This window comes from Labeo rohita, chromosome 15, assembly GCF_022985175.1.
Source record: "Labeo rohita strain BAU-BD-2019 chromosome 15, IGBB_LRoh.1.0, whole genome shotgun sequence".
NCBI classification, from domain to species: domain Eukaryota; kingdom Metazoa; phylum Chordata; class Actinopteri; order Cypriniformes; family Cyprinidae; genus Labeo; species Labeo rohita.
In genome coordinates, this window is record NC_066883.1 from 36,072,967 (window position 1) to 36,084,987 (window position 12,021).

General features: G+C 32.3%; 2 protein-coding genes across 3 annotated transcripts in view; one reads left to right on the forward strand and one right to left on the reverse strand.

Moving 5' to 3' along the window:
- aasdhppt (aminoadipate-semialdehyde dehydrogenase-phosphopantetheinyl transferase) overlaps positions 1–2,938 on the reverse strand; it is a 9,398-nt gene extending 6,460 nt beyond the window's left edge. The window contains exons 1-3 of one of the 2 annotated variants that reach the window (XM_051130257.1): positions 2,920–2,938; positions 2,549–2,694; positions 855–1,083 (exon numbers count right to left, since the gene is read on the reverse strand). In XM_051130257.1, the coding sequence (XP_050986214.1) occupies positions 855–1,083; positions 2,549–2,692 (373 nt within the window). In that variant the 5' untranslated portion in view covers positions 2,693–2,694; positions 2,920–2,938. Of the gene's footprint in view, positions 1–854; positions 1,084–2,548; positions 2,695–2,836 lie in introns of both variants that reach the window. The other variant, XM_051130256.1, reaches the window with a different exon arrangement.
- A 53-nt stretch (positions 2,939–2,991) lies between these two features.
- Positions 2,992–10,695, forward strand: msantd4 (Myb/SANT-like DNA-binding domain containing 4 with coiled-coils). Its single transcript, XM_051130205.1, has 3 exons — positions 2,992–3,114; positions 6,220–6,898; positions 8,921–10,695. The coding sequence occupies exons 2-3, from the start codon at positions 6,419–6,421 to the stop codon at positions 9,680–9,682; spliced, it is 1,242 nt and encodes a 413-aa protein (XP_050986162.1). The 5' UTR covers positions 2,992–3,114; positions 6,220–6,418; the 3' UTR covers positions 9,683–10,695.
- The last annotated feature ends 1,326 nt before the right edge of the window (positions 10,696–12,021 follow it).

Sequence of the window (12,021 nt, forward strand, 5' to 3'; positions counted from 1 at the left end):
TATATTCTAAAAAGTACAAATCTAAAAAAAGCTAAATTACAATTAATTAATGTAATAGTATTTTATTCAAATAATAACATAATAATATTAAAAACAATATTAAATTATATTAGTAAGTATTATTCTGAATATGTATATATATATAGCATAAAAATAAATATCTAATTAATGTAATAGTATTTTATTAAAATAATAAATTAATAATAATATTAAATTATATTAAGTATTATTCTGAATAATTATTTACATTTTATTTTATATATATATATATATATATATATTTAATATTATTATTATTACAAATGTAATATTGCAAAATTAATGTACTAATTACTTAAACATTAAATAATCCCAGTATACTTAATATCAAGCTAAAGAAAAAACACAAACACACACACACTTAATTTTGGTAAAAATCCGCATAATACTCTTTCTTTTATTTCTTTAGTATACGTCAACTAGCTTATAGTAATAAGTTGTTTTTGCAATAGTTCTGAAACTGTTTTATGTGACTATGGAGTTGTGGATGTTATAGTATATCAATATAGTACATAAAACTCATTATTTCATAAAAGCAAGAAAAATCAGTAATTTATTAATCATTCTGCACAGAAACATTATTCCTATGAGCTAATGTAGATTAACTTTTTACAGTAGAGCCAGAAATGATGTAATACATAAAACCTTTATCAGTTACATACTCTCCCAATCTGCTCTATCCAAAGCACAGGTATAGAGCGACACCTGCTGCCTAATGATGGAACTGCAGTGTCTCTTGTATTATATTGGTGACTGTTGTGAGGATTGTAAAAGCTCAGGTGAATTAGTAAGAGCTCAAGAGCAGGGAAAGTTACCTGGTTTGCTTGTCTTCATCACGTCTACGCCCACCTGGCGTCCCGGTTCTGCTGCCAGCACAGCATAATCTCCTTGATGAGACACGTTGAAGTTCCAGTGGGTGATGCCGGGGGCGGATGAGGTCCGTGGCAGGAAAGGTTTACCCCGTGCCGTTCTTTCCAGCCGAAACGCGTCCCATGCAAAACCCATCTTCTCACAGACCAGCTTTCTGATTAGTAAACGACCAGCCTGTTTCACACACACAAACAATTGTAAAACCCAACAAACAGAAGGCTACTGATTTAATACATAAATACTGAATGAATGCATAAATAAATGGATGAATTAATGCATAAATAAAAGAATAATGAATGCATGAATAAATGAGTTTTAAAAAATAACTAATATTATATATAAATAAAACAAATCAACTAATTAATAGATAAATAGATGCATCAATAATGTATAAAAATGAATAAATTAATTAATGAATGCATCAATAAATAAATTATGAATGATACATAATTAATACATTAAATAAATACTGAATGCATAAATAAACGAATGGATTAATTTTATTAATAATGCATAAATAAATAATATTAATAAAAAATGTAATAAAAATAATCAGATAAATAATAAATGAGTTAATTTAATTATTATTAAGATATAAAAAATGAATGCATAAATGGATGCATCAATAAATAAATAATGTATAAATAAATCAATCAATTAGTAAATGAATGCATAAATGGATGCATCAAAAAATAAATAATGTATAAATAAATAAAAGAATGCTTCTATAAATAAACAAATAAATAATTAATAATGAATGAATGAATGCCTGAATGAAGAAGTGAATTAATACTTAAGCTAATAAATAATAGATGCATAAAATAAATACTGAATGCATAAATGAACTGAATGGATTCATTAATAAATTAATAATGCATAAATAAATAAATAATATAAAAATATAAAAATACAAAAATAAATGAGTTAATTATAATATATGATATATATTACAATATGTAATAATGAATGCATAAATAAATAATGTATAAATAAATGAATCAATAAATCAGTGTGTCAATAAATACATAAATAATGAATGCCTTAATGAAGGAGTGAATTAATGCATAAATAAATAAATAATAGATGCCTACAATAAATACTAAATGCATAAATGGATTCATTAATAAATTAATAATATATTAATAAATAAATAAATATTATAAAAATAGTAGATACATTAATTTATAATTAATTATATTAATTCAAGTACTACTAATTAAATAAAATAAACAATGTATAAATACATTAATAAATCAATGCGTCAATAAATAAATAAATAAATAATGGATTATACACTAAGGATTCATTAATAAATGAAAAACATACATAAATTAATTTCTAATTAAGATTAGAATTAAAATATTACAAATTAAATAAAAAATAATGCATAAACGAATGATAAATTAATGCATAAATAAATTAAATGCATCATTTCAATTTTAGTGATCTTCACAGTTTGCAGCAAAGTTGTGCAATATAAACAAAGTGAAACAGTGCTGCGGAAAAGTACTATTAAAATAGAGTTAAACATCAGAAGTGCAAAAAAAAAGGTGCTAAAATGCTTATTTATTATTATAATATAGATATTAATTGTAAAGGCACATCAACAAAAGTCTATTCATCTGTCTGTTGTACCCACCATGGCAGATTTTGCATCTTTGGCGAACACGAACTGACCGATTCGTTCTTTCTCCTCCAGCTGGACGCACCGGGCCGCCAGTGTCCACTCGGAACGGGTCGGTACCCACGAACCGCAACGGAACGCCCACCGGACCCCGTCCATTCCTGACACCCACAACAATCAGCTGTCACTACTGTAAATCTCCTATAGTACTACTAGTACGCATAATTAACAGCTGTTATTATATTATAAAGTTGCGGTTTGCTATTGTATTATTAATTAATAATATATAGTCTTTATTATTACATATTATTATGTTGTCTTATGCAATCTGTAGCATTTGTTTTGCTTTCTCTGGTACGTCTGCACATGTGTTCCAAACCACACACCGGAATCCGGAAGAATATGCTGTGGGCGGGGCTGACCAGTAATCGCCTCATCCGATTGGTTGATGCAGAGGGCGGTGACGCTCGTTGACCAATCGCGCAGGGGATTCGCAGGTTGTCGGAAGTGTTCGGCACAATTCGGCTGTGGAGGCGGAGCGGGACGTGTGTGGATGGAGTGGTTGATGCTTTTCTCCACCGGTGAGTGTTTGAATAAATAAACCAAATAAGCATGACGATTTTTGTGGTGTGTGTTATGACGTTATTTTATGTTATATAAAGAGCAATATGTGTGGAAAACATCATGGTATAGGTGCCTATAGAAGCCCTTTGTGGCGATTTGTTTATAATTGAACTGCAAAAACACAACAGCCTCATTAATGTGTTTATGTTTGATGTGAATGATAATATTCGCATTTTGCGATGTTATATTGATGATCTTATTTGTATATTAATATATTTGGCAAAATATTTCCTTGTAACCATAGTTTCTACAAAGTAAACACCATATTTACTACAGTTATTCCGTTATAAAATGTACTTATGGTATAAAATGGTAATAAGGTACTGTATAATGATTGTGGAATATCCTTTAAACATCATAAGAAGCTTTTAGACTCTCTGACATTTTTTAAAAAATTATTTGTAAATGTTTTAGGACAGTGGTGGCTGATACCACACTTTTACCATAGTAACTGTGTCTTTCGTTAGCTATAGTATTTTGGAAATCCAAAGTTTCCAAAGTTTGCACTCAATAGATTTTTTACACATTAATTTTGTATGTTTACTAGGATGTATTAAATTAATAACATTTAAATTTTTCTTTTTCAGGCATATTAGAATTATATCTGAAGGATCATGTGACACCAGAGACTGGAGTAATATAATGCTGAAAATTAAGATTTATATCACAGGAATAAATTACATTTTAAAATATATTCAAATAGAAAACACTTATTTTAAATTGCAATAATATTTCACTTTTTTACTGTGTTTTTGATAAAATACACTTCCAATCAAAGGTTTTTAAACAGTAAAAAGCAATTTTTTTACTATTTAAAATAACTGCTTTCTCTTTGAATATATTTTAAAATGTAATTTACTCCTGTGATCAAAGTTAAATTTTCAGCATCATTACACCAGCCTTTAGTGTCACATGATCCTTCAGAAATCATTCTAATATGCTGATTTGCTGTTTAAGAAACATTTTTATTGTTATTATTATTATTAGCAATATTTAAAACAGTTGAGTACATTTTTGCAGATCAGCATTTATCTGAAATAAAAAGCTTTTTTAACATGATACACTATACCATTCAAAAGCTTGGAGTCATTTTTTTAAAGAAATTATAGAAATTAATTTTATTTAGTGAGAATGCTTTAAATTGATCAAAAGGGATGATAAAGACATTTATAATATTACAAAAGATTTCTATTTAAGATAAATGCTGTTCTATTCATCAAAGAAACCTGAAAAAATTATACTAGGCTGTTTTCAACATAATAATAATAATAATAATAATAATAATAATGATAATAATAACAATAAATGTTGTTTGAGCAGCAAATATTAGAACGATTTCCAAAGGATCATGCAACTTGAATAATGATGCTAATAATTCAGCTTTGAAATCACAGGAATAAATTACATTTTAAAATATATTCAAATAGAAACAGTTATTTTAAATAGTAAAAATATTTGCTATACTTCAGATCAAATAAATGCAGGCTTGGTGAGCAGAAGAGACTTTTTTAAAAACATGAAAAATCTTACTGTTCAAAAACTTTTGACTGATTTCTTTTTTTCATATAATTAATACTTTTTTTTATTCAGTAAGCATGCATTAAATTAATAACATTTAAATTGTTATTTTTCTAACATATTAGAATTATTTCTGAAGGATCATGTGACGACTGGAGTAATAATGCTGAAAAGTAAGATTTTTATCACAGGAAAAAAAAATGCATTTTAAAATATACTCAAATTGAAAACACTTATTTTAAATTGCAATAATATTTCACTTTTTTACTGTGTTTTTGATCAAATACACTAACAATCAAAGGTTTTTGAACAGTAAAAAGCAATAATATTGTGAAATATTTTTACAATTTAAAATAACTGCTTTCTATTTGAATATATTTTGAAATGTAATTTATTCCTGTGATCAAAGTAAAAATTTTCAGCATCATTACACCAGGCTTTAGTGCCACATGATTCTTCAGAAATCATTCTAATATGCTGATTTGCTGTTTAAGAAACATTTTTATTATTATTATTATTAGCAATATTTAAAACAGTTGAGTACATTTTTGCAGATCAGCATTTATTTGAAATAAAAAGCTTTTGTAACGTGATACGCTATACCATTCAAAAGCTTGGTGTCATTTGTTTTTTTAAAGAAATTATAGAAAGTAATACTTTTATTTAGCAAGACTGCTTTAAATTGATCAAAAGTGATAATTAAGACATTTATAATATTACAAAAGATTTCTATTTCAGATAAATGCTGTTCTGTTCATCAAAGAAACCTGAAAAAAGTATACTCTGCAGTTTTCAACATAATAATAATAATAACAATAAATGTTGTTTGAGCAGCAAATATTAGAACGATTTCCAAAGGATCATGCAACTTAAATAATGATGCTAATAATTCAGCTTTGAAATCACAGGAATAAATTACATTTTAAAATATATTCAAGTAGAAAACAGTTATTTGAAATAGTACAAATATTTCAAAATTGTACAGTTTTTGCTATAGTTCAGATCAAATAAATGCAGGCTTGGTGAGCAGAAGAGACTTCTTTAAAAACATGAAAAATCTTTTTTTTTTTTTTTTCATAAAATTAATACTAATAAAATTACTAATATTCAGTAAGCATGCATTACATTAATATTTAAATTGTTATTTTTCTAACATATTAGAATTATTTCTGAAGGATCATGTGACGACCGGAGTAATAATGCTGAAAAGTTAGATTTTTATCACAGGAAAAAAATGCATTTTAAAATATATTAAAATAGAATACACTTATTTTAAATTGCAATAATATTTCTCCTTTTTACTAGGTTTTCTATAAAATAAATGCAGCCTTGGTGAGCAGAAGAGACTTTCAGAAACATTAAAAAAATCCAAACACTTAAACACTCAAATAAATGTTTATAAATATATGCAATATATTTTAACTTTCTGGTTTTATTCATCGTTTTTGTGCACAGAAAATAATGTACAGATATGATTCTTTCAGATGTTACTGAACATAAATTTACTGTGTGTAATAAAACTTTGTGTGTTTGTTCTGTTGTAGGAGACCAGATGGTCTGACCCTGCTGTCGTTTCACATGCGATCAGGAGACAGTTTGACCTCTGAGTGACCTCTGAATGACCTCAACACCTCCCTACTAACAGAAACACAAAATGTGTGTCAACATGAACTTGAAAATGTGTCTGGAGTGACAGAATTCGTTCAGCATCCAGTCATTTCTCAGTAGGCGATCATCTCCAGCATGGACTTCCTGCAGATGAAGCACCTGAAGAGGAAGAGGAAGAGCAACTACAGCGTGAAAGAAACTCAGACTCTGATCCGCGAGATCCACAAGCGGCGTGAGATTTTATTCTCCCGCCAGCAGAACATGGCCATCAACGAGCTGAAGCGGCGAGCGTGGGAGGAGGTGGCGGACAGCGTGAACGCGCTGGGCGAAGGGGAGCTGCGTACGGCGGCCGAGGTCAAGCGGCGCTACCTGGACTGGCGCGCGTTAATGAAACGAAAACAGCTTCAGGCCGAGTTGGCGTCGGAATTGAAGCAGGAGTTCGAGTCTTCGTCTCCCGATAATGACGCGTCTCTGGGTGGCGGTGACCAGTCGCTGGACCTCAGTGGGTTTTCCAAAGACTCGTCGTGCGACTGGCAGGACCTGACGGACCTCGGGGAGCCCAGCACGCACACGCCTGGCGTAAAAATGGAGGATGATGAGGCCAGCAGCTATAGAGTATGTACTAGACAGTGATACTACTTATTCAAAATCATCCTACAACTTTCATCAGATTGTCTCCTACTTTGGTTACATGGTGGGCAAAAGTCTTTGATGTTGCAGACTGTTCAGTTTGGTTGCTTTTGTTTAAAAGAAATTAATTTTTACTCAGCAAGGATGCATTAAACTGATCAAGAGTAAACTGATAATAATCAGAAATGTTTCTTGAGCAGCAAATCAGCATATTAGAATGATTTCTCAAGAATCATGTGACTGAACACTGGAGAATGATGCTGAAAATTCAACTTTGATCACAGAAATAAATTACATTTTAACAGATATTCTCATAAAAACTGTTATTTTAAATTGTAATAATATTTTGCATTTTTACTGTATTTTTTATCAAATAAATGCAGCCTTGATGAGCAGAAGAGACATTCGGAAACATTTATATATATTAGTGGTTGCTCCAAAAATAACAGAAAATGTATTTTTGGGAGCTACTGGGACAATGATAAAGAAAAATGCATCATGTCTGAGTGGCAGGACGTTAACAGAGGCCAGAAGCACTGAAAACGGACGCAAAGAGGAGAAAATACTGTAAAGGCAAAGCAAGCTCACTGGTCACGATGCTCTAAATATAGGAAGAAAATATAAAAAATTAATTAGTTAATGGTATTTCTCTTATTATGTATGGTGAAAAACTGCAATAGATCTACTGTGACATTTCATGTAATTTAATAGTAAAATTGGTTTAAATGTACAGCTTTATAATATAATATAAAAATGTTATAAAAATGTTTAATATATATTTTTTAATTGTATTATAGAAATTATTGTAATTACTGAAATAGCTATTGCTTTTAAAATAATTTATGATTTATTATTTTAGTTTAAAATACTATTTGTTTTTAGTAATACAAAAATGATTTTAATATCAATATAATTGAACAATATAATATCTGTTATAACCACCTGTGTTTTTTATGGTTCATGTCATTATATTATAAAGTAATATATTTTAGTTATTTGGTATATTATTAGTTAATTAAATATACTTTTGTAAATTTAAATTCAGTTTGTAAAAAGTAAAATGTTGCCATCCTATTTTTAACGGTAAAGATCTGGCAACCACAGCTGCTGTGTTTTCTGTTTCTTTCTTTTTTAGTTAGAACCCGCTCATCTGAATCAAACGATTCGCGGTCCGATCTAAATTTAAAAGATTCACGAACCCGCACCGAAGTCTGGATCTTAATCAAATGATTCGCGACCCAAGTTTCGAAGTCCCGATCTGGGGTGCGTTACTAATAGAGATCAATGGACTTAACCACCATAGTTAGCTAACGATGCTTTTGGGAAACGCACTTGTGAATAATTATTCTCGAACTATCATTTCAGATCGGGACTTTGGAGAGCGGATTACGAATCATTCAATTTGCGAAATGATTCGCGAACCCGCTCGATCTGAATTAAAAGATTCACGAACCTGTGCTGAAGTTCCTAAATCAAATGAATCGTTATATGCGCTCCGAAGTCTCAAACTAAATCAAATGATTTGCTAAAGCAAAGTACCGATCTAAATCAAATGATTTGCGATACGTGATTTGAATTCCCGATCTGAATCAAATGATTCGCAATATGCGATCCGATTGAAGCGCTTCGAAAAACTGAATCGTTTTGTGACAAAAAATCATTTTGTGTTTCGAAAAGCTCTTTTGATCTGGTATTTGCTAGTGAATCGTTTGAAATGAATGATCACAAGTCACGAGTTTGAATCAAACACTGCGGTTCCAGCGTAAATGACTCACTCAATTGATTCGGTTTGTCTGTTCCTTTGCTTTTAGCATCTTCAGCCAAGTTTACACGACGCTGTCAGTACTATAACAGGCTTAGCTCGCAGGTTTTATAACATTAACTAAAAAAGCGTAAAAGTACGGTATTTACAAATAGAATATCTATATTTCCATTCCAAAGATAACATCCAACACAAATCAACACAAAATGACTTTTTTGTATCTAATTGTAATTTTCCATCTTTAGTTGGAGGCAGAGGTTGGAGAAGCTGGTGAGGGTGAGGAGGATGATGAAGACTGTTTTCCCTCCATACTCCCTGATATGGACCGCGAGGGCCGAGTTCCGGAAGTCTTCGCTCACATCGATGAATTCGGCGTGCTGAGCTCCACAAAACCCACGTCTGGTCCGACGGCGAGTCGAGATCTGGGGCTCGGAGTCGGGGGCGTGACCGGGATGGGCGTAACTGGATTGGGCCTGGCCGGAGGGGAGAACACCAGTCTGCTGGTGGCGCTGGAGAGGCAGAGACTAGACCTGGAGAAACACCGCTTACAGGTGGAGTCCGAACGGCTGCAGGTGGAGAAAGAGCGCCTCCTGGTGGAGAAGGAGCGGTTGAGGCAGGGCGAGGTGGAAAGAGAGCGGCTGCAGCTGGAGAAGGAGCGTCTACAGGTGGAGAGAGAACGATTGCGACTGCTGCTGCAGCAAAACACGCCCCTACAGCAGAGCCCCGCCCCCTCGACGTCAGTAGCCACGCCCACCACATCATCCTCTGCCCCCTCTTCATCCTCACTGGATGGAGAGAAGGACAGGAAGCTGGCTTGGCCAATGGCGGTGGATTTGGAGGCGGAGAAGCTGAAGTTAGAGAAAGAGCGCCTCCTGCTGGAGAAGGAGAGACTGCAGTTCTTCAAGTTTGAGTCTGGAAGACTGCAGATTGAGAAAGAGCGCCTGCAGGTGGAGAAAGAGAGGCTGCAGCTTCACAAAGATGGACAGCAGATGGCGCTGCACTCGTGAAACACCATAGATACAGTTGGGTATGAAAAAAATCATTGTTATTGTAGTTCTCTATTCATTTCTATGGGGAAAAATCAAGTGCACTTTAAATAAAGCAAAAAGTCGCATTATTTTTTAAAAAGAAAGAAGTTAGGCAATGAATGCGAGAAGTTTATAGACAAGATGGGAAGAGATGCATGTGGACTCACTTTTGAACATACGCTGAAGTAGATTTTGCATTTTTAAATATAAATATAAAATATGAAAGTGAATGTCAGAAAATTACCTCACCTTAGTCCACGAATAAATTTGTTTTGATTTATTTAAAGTGCAAAAACACTTTTTTGGTGCTTTCCTTTCTAAGACTAGCAAAGTTTTAATCTGTTATTTATTTATCTTGTTTTTCGCTATTGAAATGAATGGATTTCTATGGTAAGCAGGATTTATAAATTTATGACTGTATCTATAGATCAGGTCAGCCCACATGATTGCCTTCTGTTCATGCAAAACAACTCAAAAGATGTTTTTTGTTAAGGTTAAAGGAGAAGTCCACTTCCAAAACAAAGATTCACATATAATGTACATACCCCCTTCTTCCTTGGCTGGGATCATTTACAAACGCATTTGGGATCGTTTGAAACTGCAATTAAACTGCATTTTGGAAGTTCAAAATAGGGGTACCATATCAGTGCACCATATTAGTTTTCCTCAAAAAACATAATTTCTTTACGACTGCAGAAAGAAAGACATTAATATCTTGGATGACAAGGGGGTGAGTACATTATCTGTAAATTGTTGTTCTGGAAGTGGACTTCTCCCTTAAGTATTGTTGATGTCTTGTAGAAGTTTATTCATATAAAAAATACAGATGCTTCTGATTAACTTTTTACAAGATGTTATGTACTTTGTTACCATACTGTGTTTAATGTACAGAGCTAAAAAAAGACCTGGATTGTATAAGGGCTCTTATAAGTGACTGTGTTCACACTACAGCATGGACGGGGACCAAATCTGAGGCTTCATTTACAGTTGAAGTCAAAAGCTTGCATACACCTTGCAGATTCTGCAAAATGTTATTTTTTTTAACAAAATAAGAGGGATCATACAAAATGCATGTTATTTTTTAATTAGTACTAACCTGAATAAGATATTTCACATAGAAGACGTTTACATAAAGTCCACAAGAGAAAATAATAGTTAAATTTATATACATGACCCTGTTCAAAAGTTTACATATGCTTGATTTTTAATACTGTGTTGTTATCTGAATGATCCACAGCTGTGTTTTTTTGTTTAGTGATAGTTGTTCATGAGTCCCTTGTTTGTCCTGAACAGTTAAACTGCTGCTGTTCTTCAGAAAAGTTCTGTTTTTCAGCATTTTTATGTATTTGAACCCTTTCAACCCTTTGAACAGTGACTGTGTGATTTTGAGATCCCTCTTTTTACACTGAGGACAACTGAGGGACTCATATGCAGCTATTACAGAATGTTTAAATGCTCACTGATGCTCCAGAAGGAAACACAATGCTTTAAGAGCTGGGGGGGTGAAAACTTTTTGAATTTGAAGATCAGGGTAACTTTAAAACTTTAAAACTTATTTTGTCTTCTGGGAAACATGCATGTATCTTCTGAAGCTTCTGAAGGGCAGTACTAACTAAAAAAAAATGATATTTGGGCAAAATAAGCAAAAATGTACACATCCTCATTTGTTTCAAAAGTTTTCACCCCCGGCTCTTAATGCATTGTGTTTCCTTCTGAAGCATCAGTGAGCGTTTGAATCTTCTGTAATAGTCCCTCAGTTGTCCTCAGGGTGAAAAGATGGATCTCAAAATCATACAGTCACTGTTGGAAAGGGTTCAAATACACAAAAGTGCTGAAAAAACACAGAATTTGTGGGACCTGAAGGATTTTTCTGAAGAACAGCAGGCAGTTTAACTGTTCAGGACAAACAAGGGACTCATGAACAACTATCACTAAGCAAAAAAACACAGCTGTGGATCATTCAGGTAAAAACAGAGTCATTTTTATAACTTTTTGACAACTATTTTCTCTTGTGGACTATGTGTGAACATCTTTTATGTGAAATATCTTATTCAGATCAGTACTAAATAAAAAATAACATGTATTTTGTATGATCCCTCTTATTTTGGTAAAAAAAAAAATTACATTTTGCAGATTCTGCAAGGTGTATGTAAACTTTTGATTTCAACTGTATGTGGAATCACAACTTATATGTTCGTATGTGCAAAAAATGTGTTTTATAAGTGACACCTGGTTTTATTTTGAAATAATCAGGTTTTTCTCTGACCTTGACGTCAATAATTGAATAAGCTGGCTGAACACAGATAAATGTGTTTGCA